The sequence below is a fragment of the Ruditapes philippinarum genome, unplaced genomic scaffold (genome assembly GCF_026571515.1).
Source record: "Ruditapes philippinarum isolate M1 unplaced genomic scaffold, ASM2657151v2 ctg463_1_1_1_1, whole genome shotgun sequence".
Taxonomy (NCBI): Eukaryota; Metazoa; Mollusca; class Bivalvia; order Venerida; family Veneridae; genus Ruditapes; species Ruditapes philippinarum.
Window position 1 is genome coordinate 181,702 of NW_026866611.1, and position 16,761 is coordinate 198,462.

A 16,761-nucleotide genomic window follows, 5' to 3' on the forward strand; every position below is an offset into this window, starting at 1 on the left:
TCATGCTTATTATTATATGACAAAATTATGTCCCCTTCTAGATTTTTTAAAAATTTGTACACTTTTGTACAAGTAAGCAGGTATCTTACTGGTCATGTAATTGGGCAAATGCTTTTGCATTTTAATTATGTTTACATCATCCATGCATATTACCCTTTGTCAAAAGACAATTATTATGCCCTTTTTAATTTAAATTTAGTTGTAAGTTTCATGGAGGAAGTTTATCTTTAAAAAAAAAATGTTCAGCATTTAAATTTCATACTTCTCATATTTTTATGCCTTCATTTAAAATATGAGATGTCCATTGGTAGTATGTCATCACTTCCTTGTCTGATTAATAACTTGAGATTAAAGAAGTCATGGTTTATGAAAGTTGATAGAGACATTGCCCATGGACAGTAGATGACCCCTATTGATTTTGAGGTCAGTATGACAAAAAGTTAAGGACACTGTGGCCTTGACCACTATAAACTTGCCTGAAAAGTAACTAAGGGAAACTTCTGCTGACAGCCCTTAGATTAAGTGTGAAGGTTGGTCATGTGTAATAGATGACCCCTCATTATACAAAAGGTCAGTAGGTCAAAGGTCGTTGTCACCACGGGCTTAACAGCTTAAATATGTCCCACCAATAAACAGAGAATACTACAGTTCTAAGACCTGATGTGGAGATTGGTCACAACAAGTAGATGACCCCTAATGATTTTGAGGTCAGTAGGTCAAGGTGAAATGGCAGTATATGTACAATCCTTGTCTTATCATTCACTTGAGAATTTTTGTGTCGCCTTGAAAAGGTGACATATAGGGATTACTTTTGTCGGCGGTGTCGGCGTCGGCGTCCCCTAAAGCTTGTCCGGAGCATAACTCAGTCACTTTAAGTTGGATTGACTTCAAACTTTGTATGCATGCTTCTTTTAATAACACGAAGTGCAGTGCATAAGGACTGGTACTCTGCACTTCTTAATTTTTGAGTTATTGCCCTTTGTAAATTTTCATACTTTAATTTTGTCCGGGCCATTTCTCTTCAACTATAAAAGCTATGGACTTCAAACTTCATACAATGATAGATCTCATTAAGAAGAAGTGCAGTGCACAAGAATCGGTACTCTGCACTTCCTAATTTTTGAGTTATTTCCCTTTGTTAATTTTCATACTTTATTTTTGTCCGGGCCATTTCTACTAATGTATAAAAGCTATGGACTTGAAACTTCATAGGATGATAGATCTCATTAAGAAGAAGTGCAGTACACAAAAACAAGTACTCTGCATTTCTTATTTTTTGAGTTATTGCCCTTTGTTAATTTTCATACTTTATTTTTGTCCGGGCCATTTCTCCGAAAGTATAAAAGCTTTGGACTTGAAACTTCATAGGATGATAGATCTCATTAAGAAGAAGTGCAGTGTACAAGGACCGGTACTCTGCATTTCTTACTTTTTGAGTTATGGCCCTTTGTTAATTTTTGTTAATTTTCATACTTTATTTTTGTCCAGGTCATTTCTCCTCAAGTATGAAAGCTATACACATGAAACTTCATAGGATGATAGATCTCATTAAAAATAATTGCTGTGTACAAGGACCGGTACTCTGCATTTCTTATTTTTGAGTTTTCACCCTTTATATATTTTCATACTTTATTTTTGACCAGGCCATTTCTCATAAATTATAAAAGATATGGACTTGAAACTTCATAGAATGATAGATCTTATTGATAAGAAGTGGTGCAGTGCATAGAAACTGCTGCTATGCACTTATTATTTTTTGAGTTATTGTCCTTTGTTAGTTTTCGTATTTCATTTTTGTCCTGGCCATTTCTCCGAAACTATATTGTTCACAAGGCGACACATCCGACTCGCGGAGTTCTAGTTTTATAAAGACATTGCTTATGACTAGTTGATATTATCTATTGATTTTGAGGTCATAAGGTCAAAGTTGAAGGTCACAGTGACACTGCTATTGTGACAATATTTATTTTACACAAGTTGTCTTTTACATGAAAATCAATATAAAAATCATGTTATTATTTATTTTATTTTTGCATATATCTTTGTGTTTATGAGACCATTATATTGTAGGAAGTAAAGGTGTTTGCCAAACCCGAGGAAGTGAGTGCGGAGCAACAATTCTCCGAGGTTTATCATTCTCTTATACATTCTCCTGCCCTTGAGACATTACTCAACCTAGAGCATACATATGCCCTAACAATAGAGGATCTGATTCAGCAGAGGGACCAAGATTTACAACATTTAAATGAAAGGTATAATAAAGTTGGTGTTTGAATTACATTCTTTTTCTTTCATGAAGGGTAAATTCACTGATGAAGCCTCCATGGCTGAGTGGTTACGGATACTGAATTTGGATCACAGATGTGGGTTTGAAACCAGCTTCAAGTGACTTTGGTTTTTCTTTTCAAGTGGAGAAACTATCTAGCTAGCTTACCTAAAAGCAGGGGCTTTATAATACTTGGAAAACCATCCTGTGCTTCACATATATGAGCTTGTTATATGACTTAAAATAAAAACCTAACCAAAAAAAAAATTCACTCATTCCAATTTTCCTTATATAAATTACATATTAAAGAATAGATATCATTATTCATTCTTCTATGCCAGATTTTTCATATCCTGGATCCCATTTAAGGTACAGCTTGAAATCTGATTCAAATTTTAATACAGTTTTCCTCAAAATAGGCTATATATACGAACTAGGTCATCAGATAAAAGGCAATTCATTGATTACTAGGAAATAAGTTTTAGTTTAAGGCTATAACCTAGGCTATAACCTACCTTATGTCACTCTTTAAGTACTGACTTTAGTACAATAAAGTTACAACTAGTTTAACATGGTTAAATTAAAAGATAAATTCAGTTTAAAGAGGTTAAAGAATTGAAGAACTAGATAGTAGAATAGTATTTTATGTTTGATATAGTTTTAAGGAAGAAAAACTGGTAAAGAAAATCATGGGTAATACAAAACTTGCTAATCATATGCAGATAAGTAATAACCTAATTATTAACATGATCTAGTTAAGATGTCACCAGCATTTGACTAAATTTGATATAAGTTTGTTTGCTTTGGCAAAAGCACCCCCTTAAACAGCTGGAATGAAAAATGACAAGCCTTTGCCACCAGCATAGAATCAGGCCAGCCTAGCTGACCAGGCTCTATACTGTTGGTTGACCATCTTCAAATTTTCATCTTGATATCCACCAAAATCATGCAGTAACATACATGTAGAATGACAAAATTGTCAATTTCATAACCAATACATTTCTATAGCATTTTAAAATTTGTAGGTTTTGATAAAGTAAAAGATAATATTATCTTCATTTGAATATGAAAGATATTTATATTTTAATCCAGGTCTTTTGGTTAAATTTTTCTTCTACAAATAGTTATCAATATTAAGTTTACAGAATATAAACAGTATTAATTGAACTGACTAAGACATAAATATCCACACATAATTGAAATGTGGAAGACATAAATATTCACACATTATTGAAATGTGGAAGACATAAATATTCACATATTATTGAAATGTGGAAGATATAAATATCCACACATTTTTTTTAATTGAATAAGACATATATAGTCACACATTATAGGATTTTGAAGACATAAATATCCACATGGACAATATTTTTCATAAAAAAGTAATTATGCATTCATTTAGTAAGCTAAAATAAACATTATGAAAGTTCAAACATATTTTCAAGATTAAAAAATCTGTTCTAATTTCAAAAATAGTGTAAGCAAATGTTTAAGGAGATATTTCTTATTGATCCTTAATAGATAACAGTATTTTAAGGCTTAAAATAGAAATGATGCATGACTAAGAAATGATGCAAAATATGTAAACCGCAGATGAGTGTCTTTATAATTTTTTTTTTTAATATGTCATGTTTAAAGTAGGTCCATTGACTGAAGTACAAAATTCTTAAAAACGTAACATTTTGAAATCTGTCATAGATCAACTTGGGACCTTATAAGGGAAAAATTATGAAAAAGATAATAGGAAAATATATATTTAGAATTTAGAATTGAAAATCAATATTTAGTTCAAGTAATACTTGATTTGAGTTAAAGGCGTTGAACGCTTTTCCTTTTTTGGTCATTTTTTACAATAGGGAGTTTTTGCATACTTGATATTGGTATAGAGTTTTACATCAAATTGTATAATAACGGTATCGCGAAAAATGACCGTAGAAAGGATTTCATGATCAGTCACAACAAAAGTGGCATGCACTGTCAGGGAATCGAACCCAGAACTGCAGGACTCACAGTTCAACACTCTACCTATTGAGCTAACCGAATGGTGCTAATCACATGGTGGCAGAAGGGACATACAAATACATGTAGCCTTAAATACATGTAGCCTAGTCCCATGTTTATCTGATTCATTTTATCTAGAAGTAAAACAAAACCTTTGTCTTATTTTGAGAAACTTTTAAATCTTAATCTATTAACTTAATTTATTTTGCAATCTAATTTTGATGCAAAAGTGCACTATGTATCTTACATCGGAATCGTAATTTTTTTTTTTATTCCTTGGAGACAGTGTAAATATTTCGCAGAATCTGCAGAATGCCCTGAAGAAAGTGGTGTTATTTGATTATTTCTTGTTATAGGGGAACTTTTTTTTCTTGTCTGCTCATATTTCTCGTATATTTACTTTACAACTTGTAAACTTTTCTGTTAGCGTACTTTTACTTGAATTGAGGACATTGCTTATGATTACTAGTACTTTTGCAATCTTTATAATTTCTAGAACTGTACACTTTACTTTTCTTAGAATAGAACATGATTGAATTTTATTGTGTTACTCTGTCAATAACAAAATTAATGTTAGGTTTATGGGAAAAGTAGGGCAAAAAAATTTGTGAAAAGTTAATGGCTAGAAATAAGAGTCAGTTAATGGCAAGATAAACATTCATGATTAGGTAAAATTGGTAAAAAAATAAATGCTTAGCTTAAGGTACACCTGAATTAGGTGTTTTTTAATGATAATGTTAGGCCAGAAATTTATCTAATTGTTAATTAAGTTAATAGCTAAATTGCCTTTAATTTACAACCTGGCTTCTTCATAAAAATGTTTAATATAAAGGCTTAATATGAGTACAACAAAATAGGTCAATAGCTTGATTTGAGTATTATTAAAATAATCAGATAAAAACACTACAGTAAGTAAAAAATGATTTACAAAGCCCAAAACTAAAATTCTTAAATGCACTTCTCAGATGCCCACTTAAATGCAGGAAATAATGTACAGAAATGCACCTGAGGTCTTCATTCACTAGTAAAAATGTATTATCTATTCGACCTATACAGTGATACTGTGATTGAAAATCCAATAAAATAAAGAAAGAAGAAACTAGGACCTGAAATTACTGTCATTGCCTACAGAATGATATTACCGCTGTCATTGAGTACAACTGCACTTTGTCAGTTAGTCCTTTGACTTCACAGGATGGCTTTTATCAGCAACAAACTTATGTTAACCCTTTAAGCTGCTTAATTTCAAAAATGGACTTGTCCATCTTTCAATCTGGACAGAGACCATTAATCATTTTTTAGGGAAATGTAAAGCTTTTTTGTTGTTTTTTTGTTATTTTTGTTATATGGTGCACCAACACAATTTGGGTCATATGGTGCTGAAACAGCAAAGATGATTTTTGGTAACTTCAGGAAGCAACACAAGAATTCAAAACTACCTTAACTGCTGGAACTAAGAGATGCATAGATTTCAGTAATTCAAGCCCATTTAGTTGCCTTTTTCGATCACACTAGGGTAAACAGTGGCTGCAATTCTGATGCCTCAACTGTTTAAGGCAATCCCTCAGCCACAATAGAAAAATATGAAATGACTGCTTAGTGAACAGTGCAGACAATGATCAGATGACACAAATTGAGTGCTAGCTAATTTGTGTTCTACATCATTCATATGGGTATAATCAGTCACCCCTTGCAGTCTTAAGGTTGAATAAATATCATTGTATAATTGATATTCTCACATGATCTGCAAATTTCCCTGAACATAGAAGGACCTAAAGTGTGTGTTATTATGCTATAAAATCACTCTTGACTTTCTATACATGTATCAAGACATGTGACGTAACCATTGGACATGTGACGTAACCATTAAAAAAGCGACACACTGAAAATACACCCTCGTGATATAATTCCTCGCATCCAAACTTCAAACAGTGATTTTATTTAGCGATAATTCACTGTTCAGGATAAATTATTTCTTAAATACAAATTTATTGTTTCAGTCAGCAGGAGGAGATGCAAGAGGCGACGGGGAAAAGTTACACCGACGAACAAATAAACACAATGACGCAAAGAAATATTGACAATTATAATATGATCGAATCAAAATGGACAAATGAGTTAACCAATCAACAAGAGATTCAGAGGCGGGAATACCGAGACTGGGTCATGAAAGTTCACGAGGATACAAAAGGCTCAAACACGCCTAAATATATGTAAGAGCTTACGAAATATTGCATTTATGAAATATTTATTAAAGCTTTATGTATTTCATTTAACAATAACAACAGAAATGCCTAAAGATGTAATGAATTAACCAGTTAGATCTTTTAAGACTTAAGACACTCTTTACAGATGGTTAAGAAATATTTCTTAATCAGCCGTGATAAATCTCTCTATTTATATATTATTAATAAGCAAAAGAGCAATGGGATTAAAAAACAACAAATGTTAACAAAATTCAGATGAAACAGATATAGACTAAAAAAGCTATTATTTAAAGATCCTGTAACTCAAATTTTTTATGGTAAATCTGACACTCAAATGAAGATTTATCAATATTGTAAGTTCAAAAAATCATTATTTGTAAAGATATTACCGAATTTACAGTTTATGTAAATAAAGGGAGGTAATTAGAAATCTATTTTCAAAATAGTCTAAGCCAAATTTTTCAATAAGAAATGAATGCCTAGATTTTAATGATTACTTATAATGCGAACATACATTTTCAGTACATATCTAACATATTCTTGGATGTTTGGAAATTGTTTTACAAGAATACTTATGTACATATATAAAAATTCACTTAAGTGTTGTTACATCCTTAATTACAACATACAGGATCTGTAATAATGTTTCTGTACAATACTGTATATATTTGGACTCATATACAGTTTTAAAACCATATTGGACTCACATGTTAGATAACCAAATAATATTCCATAATATAAAGTTTAAAATACTGGTATATAAAATTAAATGTAATACATATATTTTGTTAATAAAAAATTTCGATTATATTTAAGATTTACGACAGTACGTTTTCATTCAAAGTGATCTCCCTTGTTCCTATTGTTTATACTTTCTGAATCACATACTTAAAATTTGTACTCAGCATTACCTATGTGTACCAGTTATATGGTGCCATATTATTAAAGATACCTGATATTTACTGAGGAAAAATAAGCAAAGTTAATTTGATTTTCTCTCATTTGGGAACAGTAATTTCTTTGAAAATTTGATATTTAGCAAGAGATCATAATAGTCTAGACCCATCTATTTATAATGTGTTTTAGTCTAGACCTACATATATATTATATTTTATTGAAACATTTATGTTTATGTATTTTGATATTCTTCAAGTAATATTTAACTTAAATGCCATGACAAAGCTCCTCTTAATAATGCATTGTAGAACTTAAAATTCATAGCTCTGCTATATTCCATGACTTCATCATGATTATTTATTCTAGAAAATGTTATCCTGGTATGGTTGTAAGAGAATTGTTAAAGCAGAAATGCCTTTGAACTGTCAAAGTTAATGTATGCTATATACAGCAGAATACACTGTGGCCAGTGTGCCTTCAATATTAGACCTGTCAGCTAAACAGAAAATTATGCTAGAGCAAAGTGAATATCTTGAAGTAAATGTCAGTTTTAGGAAAGTTACGAGAATATTATTGACAATCAGGGGTCTGGAAATAGTGCCTACTTGTGCATATTGCATGAAAGTAAAATATATATTTGTCTACTGCATACAGGAGTTGATATTTAAAAGTAACATTTTGTGAAGTAATGGTAACCTTAGTCTGAAGGAACTAGAAAGTCTGTACATGATGTCTAGACTATTGACACACTCAATAACTTAAAATGAAATTCTTTTCCCCCACATAACACATGGAACTTAAGAGCTGAAAATTTTGAATTTTTAAGCTCACCTAAGCACAAGATGCCAATTGTGAACTCTAGTATTCTATTATTGATGGAAATTAAGTGATCTACTGTTGTCCATAATTGTTTCATAACTATGACAGCTCCTTTGAAACCAAAGGGCTTTATACATGTATATACATGTTTATGATGAATATTGCAAGGGAAGTTCCTTGAATGAAGCTGCATCAAAGTGTGTTAATAATATTCCAATATAACATGTCAAAAATCTATATAACAAATTTTTATTGCAGCAAAATTGCTGTTAATACATCAATTTGTAAAAGCCAAGAATAAAGATGATGAAAAAAATATTGATTGTTCAATGAAAATTAACATTACAAACTAGTACAGTCAGACCAACTCAGAATAAAGACCACTCTCTAAATAAAAACCACTAAATGAGAAACCTTCATTGATAAAAATACAACAGAGTAAACTCTGAATAAAGACCACTTGTCTATAAAGACCATGTATGATAAAGACCATGTATGATAAAGACCATGTATGATTAAGACCATGTATGATAAATACCATGTATGATTAAGACCATGTATGATAAATACCATGTATGATAAAGACCATGTATGATTAAGACCATGTATGATAAAGACCATGTATGATAAAGACCATGTATGATAAAGACCATGTATGATAAAGACCATGTATGATAAAGACCATGTATGATAAAGACCATGTATGATAAAGACCATGTATGATAAAGACCATGTATGATTAAGACCATGTATGATAAAGACCATGTATGATTAAGACCATGTATGATTAAGACCATGTATGATTAAGACCATGTATGATTAAGACCATGTATGATAAAGACCATGTATGATTAAGACCATGTATGATAAAGGCCATGTATGATTAAGACAATGTATGATAAAGACCATGTATGATTAAGACCATGTATGATTAAGACCATGTATGATTAAGACCCTCCTTTGGATGGCTTTTATTCACAGGTTTGACTGTAATATTATCATATAAGTTATAAAATTGTCTGACAGGTTATATAGCTCAGTATATATGGCCATATACAATGTCAGACATCTTTATAACAAATTTATCATACAACAAAATTACTTTATTTGGAGAAGAAAGAAAATTACTTCATAAATTGGCACAGAAGCTGTGTATATAGTTTATATAAAAGTTTAAATTATCCAATGAAAAGTGACGTTACAAACATGCAATATTGTAAAGTCTGAGATAAGAGGCTGCGCTCTTATCAAGCAGTGTTTAATAATGTTAAAAAAAATAGTACATGTATAACAATTTTGACATGAGTTAAATGAGGTCATGTTTATCATTTATGTTCGAATTTTGTAGGCAGCGTGTCCGAGCAATGACAAGTAACCTACCAGAAGCAGAGGAGGAAGAAAGACATGCCCAGATTAGGATGGAGGAAAGCTTTACTATCATATTAGGTTTGTTGTGATATAAAACATTCCTAACTTTGTTTTTGTGCCAATTTTTACGCTATTCTGTACGGGTCTTTGGTGGATTCTTTCATGCTTGGAAGCTATCCATCTTTTTTTTATGGAACACCCCCCCCCCCCCCTCAATAAAAAATGGAAATGAAAACTAACACAGTTGGCTTATATCTTGGCAGTCAACAATCTAACCAGCTTTCCTGTATAACTAACCAGTAATTACCAATATCTCTGTAAGTGACTGACTAACTACTAATCCCATATGATTTCAAAAGAAATGGTGAAAGACAAATAACATTTAGAGTCAATGCCTGAGATCAGTTTTAAGGGCAAAGTGAAAGTTAACCATAATATAGCTGTACTCGCCACAAATCCTAACCATCCACTACTTTCTCTTAACCAAGGTACATTGTTACATGTATCAGTGTATATATCTTCAAAACACTTCATGGGAAATATCATGATAACATTACATCCTATAGCCGGAACACCACACACCTCTCAGATTGTAAAAATGTTTCCTTTTTATGTTGAAAAAAAAAGTTTATGTCACAAAGTCACAAACGGATATCATTATTAAACCACTGTGTGGGAATGATAAATCGTCTGTGATAAAATGTTGTCTTTCTTATATCCTGAAAAATTGTGTAATTCGGTAAGAAGAACAAGGTAACAGGATGGACGTTTCTTTTAAATAATCCGGGACAAACTTTTAAGTAATCTGGGACCAACTTCTTTGAAACATTAAACTAGTTCTTGAGCACAAGTACAGTAAAATACATAAAGAAGACCAGTGTTAAAGGGCATTTTGCAATCTTATTAACAAAAAAGAAAGCTTAATGTTGACATTTTGTAACAGGATTTCAATAAATGGTTTTTATTGCCTCCATCTTTTCGAAAAGAAAAAGGGGGCTAGAAATAGGCTCTGGCCGAAATTTTCAAAATGAAATAGGGGGCCTATATATAAACAGAACAAAGTTTATTCTGTAACAAGAAGAAGGGTCAATGGTCCTCTATTAAACAAAAGAAAATTACAAGAGAAATGACCCCTTATTCAATTTTGGGAGCATGTTCATCCCTCCATCTACGTATTACAATTCGTGCCCGTTCATAACTCAGCTATTCATCTACGGGTAAGGGATTTTGAAATTACTTATCATAATAAGACAACATGTCTTGGGCTAAACTCAGACCCTACCACAAAGATTAAGGTCAAACTCAGGGATCTAAGCTTGGACTGTCTTTTCTTTGCCTATAGAATAACTCCAAAAGTATTCGAGACATTCCAGTGAAAATTAAAATATAAAAAGGTAACATTGAGAGGGAGTAAACAATAACTCCATCTTAAACAATTTTCAAGTTATCTCCCTTGTATTTCAGTGATAAAAACTGCTGAATTGTATTTCTTTTAGTACATACATAGGAGTGTATTTCTAAAACAAAGTTATTGTTGCATTTGCAGATCTAACATTTACCACTGAAAGTCCAAACACACATCAGACTATTAAAAAAATACCATAGTGTGTTTCATGTAAAGTTTCCCTTAGGTTTGGGAGATTTGTAACTCTGTTACAAATACTTGTTAATTAGGGGTCTTAATCATTGGTTTGACTGTATTTCATCATCATGTATTTTAGAGCATGTAAAGTTTTCTATCTTGGCAAAAACACTCATTTCAAATTAATTCTCGTGTTAAGTTTTCTATCTTGGCAAAAACACTCATTTCAAATTAATACCTTTCCTTACAAAACCCATTTCTTGCTTACCCTTAACCTGCTGGAATGGCAAGTACTTAGCCTTTGCCAGGAGTATAGAACCTTTGAAACCATTATAGAGCCTTTGCAACAACTATAGAGCATTTGCCATCATTAAAGAGCCTTTGACACCTTTACAGATCCTTTGCCACCAGTATATAACCTTTGCCAACATTTTAGAGCCATTGACATCATTTTAGAGCCTCTGACACCATTTTAGAGCCTTTGACACCATTGTAGAGCCTTTGCCACCATTTGGAGCCTTTGACACCATTTTAGAGCCTTTGACACTATATATGAGCCTTTGACACCATTAAAGAGCCTTTTTTCACCATTATAGAGCCTTTGACACCATTCACCAGTATAGAGCCTTTGACACCATTATAGAACCTTTGCCACCATTGTAGAGCCTTTGCCATCATTGTAAAGCCTTTGTCACCATTCACCAGAATAGAGCCTTGACATCATTTTTTGAGCCTTTGACACCATTACAGAGGCTTTGCCACCATAACAGAGACTTTGCCACCAATATTGAGCCTTTGACACCATTTAAGAGCCTTTGACATCATTCTAGAGCCTTTGACACCATTAAAGAGGCTTGGCCACCAGTATAGAGCTAGGTCAGCCTGCACTTTCATGCAGTTTGACCAGGCTCTATACTGTTGGTAACTCAGTTTTATATTTTTGATAAATTTATCAAATAAATACCCCAAAACATTGAATGTTCCAAAAGAAAATTAGAGTGAATCCATTTAACAAAGTAAGTTACTGGATAAAAATTCTCACTACCAGGAATTGTAAAAGATTGATTTTTAAGGAAATCACCATCAGAGATCAAATTATAATTATTGTGTGATTATATCAGACTATCTTAATGAATTAGCTGCTTGTTGTCCTTGACCCACTTGGTAACACATAGCAATTTATAATTTCTGACTTGTAACGTTTTGAAAGGATAGTTTAACCTGCTGTTTAAATTGTGTAATGAATTTTGCCCTGCTTTGAATTTGGGGCAGTAAATTTACAAGAGATTTCGATATCAGAATACAAAAATTGAGGTACCAAGTTAACAACAGTATAGAGCCTGGTCAGACTACACAGATTTGCAGGCTGGCTTGACTGTATACTGGTGGCAAAGGCTTATCACCTTTTGGTTCCGGCAGTGTAAGGTTTAATATTTGATGACTTGAAATAGATTTACAATGTAAATGTACTATAAAAACAAAGCTTTGCATATACATTTAGTATTTCACAATTATTATATACAAGTTTTGAAGCAGGATCTAAAAGTGCAATCAAGAAACCCTAAATTTACCTATGACATGGCTGGTATTTTATATTAGGTGATTTCGAGAAATTTCACAATACCTGTAATTGGATGGGTTCATCTTAGATCCTGTTACATTTTTTTCAAGTGACAAACTAGATGTTTAATTACGTTATTTAAGGTTAAGATGACATATCCTAGTGTTCAAGGTCAACACTGAACCTATTTGTCATTATGACTTACTTAAAAATAAATTAGAAAAAAAAATCTTGCAAAAGTGTTAGTTACGATGAATGATTCAGTCAAATAATGTGTCTGCAATCATTCTATGTAAGGACATTTTGGTAAGCAATTCTCATGTGGCATTTATTTAAAGAAATGTACATAAATGTACATGTACTTGAAATAATATACAGTGTAACTTGTGTAATCATTGTAGCATTTATGAGTCTTTCATTGATTAATGTGTGTATATTTAACTAATCATGCAGATGTCTTGTGTTTTAATTAATCTGCATGACTTAGAACACCAAACAAATTCCTTGTTGTTTTAATACTCTACATTTAAACTCCAAACAAATAGTTATTCTGCATTTAAACTCCAAATAAACTATTCTGCAAATGAACTCCCAACAAATGGCTATTCTGCATTTGAACTCCAGACAAATGGTTACTCTACATTTTAACTCAAAACAAATGGCTACTCTTCAGTTGAACTCCAATCAAATGACTACTCTGCATTTGAACTCCAAACAAATGTCTTCTCTGCCTTTGAACTCCAAACAAATAATTACTCTGCCAAATAATTACTCTGCATTTGAACTCCAAACTAATGACTTCTCTGCCTTTGAACTCCAATCAAATGACTACTCTGCATTTGAACTCCAAACAAATTCCCTTCTGGAATAAGACTTCTGTGTCAATATGTAATTTATTTATATGTATCAAATTTTATCATCACAGAAACATATAGTTTCAACAATACAATAATTCAAGAAGATCAACTTGGGGGAATATTGGCATGTTTAAGTCAAAGTGTCGATAACTATCACAATTGCTCTATATACACTAAGTTTTCGATAACTATCACAATTGCTCTATATACACTAAGTCTTCGATAACTATCACAATTGCTCTATATACACTAAGTCTTCGATAACTATCACAGTTGCTCTATATACACTAAGTCTTCGATAACTATCACAGTTGCTCTATATACACTAAGTCTTCGATAACTATCACAATTGCTCTATATACACTAAGTCTTCGATAACTATCACAGTTGCTCTATATACACTAAGTCTTCGATAACTATCACAGTTGCTCTATATACACTAAGTCTTCGATAACTATCACAGTTGCTCTATATACACTAAGTCTTCGATAACTATCACAATTGCTCTATATACACTAAGTCTTTGATAACTATCACAATTGCTCTATATACACTTAGTCTTCGATAACTATCACAGTTGCTCTATATACACTAAGTCTTCGATAACTATCACAGTTGCTCTATATACACTAAGTCTTCGATAACTATCACAGTTGCTCTATATACACTAAGTCTTCGATAACTATCACAATTGCTCTATATACACTAAGTCTTCGATAACTATCACAATTGCTCTATATACACTAAGTCTTCGTATATTATGGGGCACTTTGACTTTGATGGGATGTCACTAACATTCATAGCGTTGACAAGTATCACAGAATTTCATTTGCTAGCAAAACACCATGAAATGCTGAATAGCATGGTTTCTTAGATTTGTTGTTATTTAAACTCAAATGTTCTATTGGGGTCACTCCAATGTTGACATTATGTCTTATAATAGTTAGTTGATCTTTGCATAATGTTTAGCCATTCATGATATCATGCAACAGCTTCAAGGGTTATTCCAGTTTTAAGTTTGTTTATAATGTTTTAGTGTAAAAAATTGAAGCACATATGAAGCTCATCATTATTGTGCTTAGGATTAAATTTGACATATTTTTGCTGCCTTTTTAGCAAATGATATCTATGTTATGCCTTGATGTACCATATAGCCTCAAAGAATAGAAAAACAAAGTGCTTCCTTTGCAGCAATATATAGAGAGTTTAACTGAAATTATTAAAATTAATATTATTATTGCACATAAAATCTCAAGTGAAATATTTTGGCTATATTTACAAAACTGACTAATATACTGTATAATATAACAAACTTAGAAATGATTATAATGCTTCAATATAAAAGTTATGCGACAAGCCTCGAAACTTTTCAGAGAACCTTCATATTTATACAGTACATGTGACAGCTGTATTCTTGGAAATGATTATTGCACTTTTATTATCAATTCAACCCATCAACAATGACCTTCAAAACTGTTTCGGGGTCAGACATGACATCTGTTGTAAGTAGGGAAAGTTCAGAACTACTTGCATGGGAAAGTGGGCGGAAACTAATACAATTTAAGTCAAGGAGCTTCTTTGTAGTACACTGTTAAAAACCCCCCAAAAAACAAAACACATACAATAGGTTTTTCTCTATCCGTTATATAATTTGTACAATTTGACCTTGAAAATTTTCAAATTTTCAGAAGCAGGTTTCACAATTGGATAATGATTTGTCCTTCAAACTTTCCAGAAGCTGGTTTCACAATTGGATCTTGTTAACAAAGTATATGTTTTTGAAATGTCAAAAAAGTATTAAAAAAAAAAGAAGAAAATAACTATATAAAAATTAAATCATAAGAAAGAAAAATTCACACTGAAAAGACAGAAAAAAGTATATGAATTTGTTTCCGTCTTTTCATATACTGGTCAAGGACCAGCCACTGGACACTTTCTGAACATTTTTCCATTTATTATTTCTGTTAAAAAATATCATATACATGTATATGATAAGAATTTGATATATGTAACAAATAATACATAATTTATACCATACAACCCTTATTGACCACACAGCATTGTAACTTTGTTTTTTTTTTGTTTATTTTCAGGGGCTCAGATGAAAACGACACACAATCTTCGATTACTTAGTGCCAGTATACTAGATCTGTGTAGACATAAACCCCATACTGTTGGGTATGTTCTACTCATTTCTTCATAAAAAGTGTTGGGTATTTTTTTTATGGGACTATCTCAGCCTGTGGGGGGAGGGGGGATCTGGTGTGTATCTGCTTTTATCCATTTGTCATGTTCTCAGGCTGTTTGTAGACTTACAAAATAGTGGGAAATTGTGGCATATGTGTCCTATTAACACATATCTAGATATTGTTTGTTTCCCTTAAAACTTTAGAGGACAGAAAACATATTTCTTTAACTTGATTGTGAAGCAAGTTCTTGTAAGCAAGTTGTTGTGACTTATATAGATTATATCAGATTTGAGTTAGCTTCCAATACCGGTGTTGTGTGAGGAACCTAGTCATGGCCCACTTCACTTGCTTATCAACATTCTTGTAAAGTTTCATGACTTCAGGTCAAATACTTTTTGAGCTATGCGCAACAATTAGAAAATTGAAAATATTTTCTAATTCAAGGGCAATAAAATTCTGTAATATTTATTTCAGTGGTGTTATGGTAGCGCAGCCTCAGCGTCTACAGACAGCTATGTCACTCTACTCTAAAAACTTATGTGGTATGATCATGTTAGTGGATAATAGGCTTAATACATACAGTGGTCTGAAGAAAGGTTTGTGTATTAAATACAGTTTTTTGTTGTTGTTGTTTTTTTGTTGTTTTTTTTTTGTTGGTTTTTACGTCTCACCAACACAATATAGGTCATATGGTAACTTTCCAGCTTTACTGATGGAGGTAGACCTCAGATGACCTTCTGTGCATTATTTCAGACACGAACAGGCACCCAAGTAGAACCACCGGCGTTCCGTAAACTAGTTGGATAGCTAACTCACATGAAAGACTTCAAAGTCCCTGTCGGGATTCAATCCCATAGCAGTGAGAGGCAAGTGATTTAAGCACTCAGCCAGGCATGCCCTTGTTAAATACAGACAAACTATGTCAAGCAACAGCATGTGGGTGACAAAGGATTTTGTTGTTATTAAGAGGTATTGCTCTAGAGAGGTTAAATCTGTTGTGAAGTTGTACTT

The 16,761-nt window shown here is 32.2% G+C and overlaps 1 protein-coding gene across 1 annotated transcript in view; it reads left to right on the top strand.

Moving 5' to 3' along the window:
* The window catches only part of LOC132733056 (protein C12orf4 homolog), a 44,719-nt gene that overhangs the window by 20,700 nt on the left and 7,258 nt on the right, over positions 1-16,761 (top strand). Inside the window, exons 4-8 of the mRNA XM_060719641.1 lie at positions 2,071-2,252; positions 6,271-6,483; positions 9,542-9,639; positions 15,655-15,739; positions 16,225-16,346. Of these exons, the coding sequence (XP_060575624.1) occupies positions 2,071-2,252; positions 6,271-6,483; positions 9,542-9,639; positions 15,655-15,739; positions 16,225-16,346 (700 nt within the window). The remainder of the gene's footprint in view (positions 1-2,070; positions 2,253-6,270; positions 6,484-9,541; positions 9,640-15,654; positions 15,740-16,224; positions 16,347-16,761) is intronic.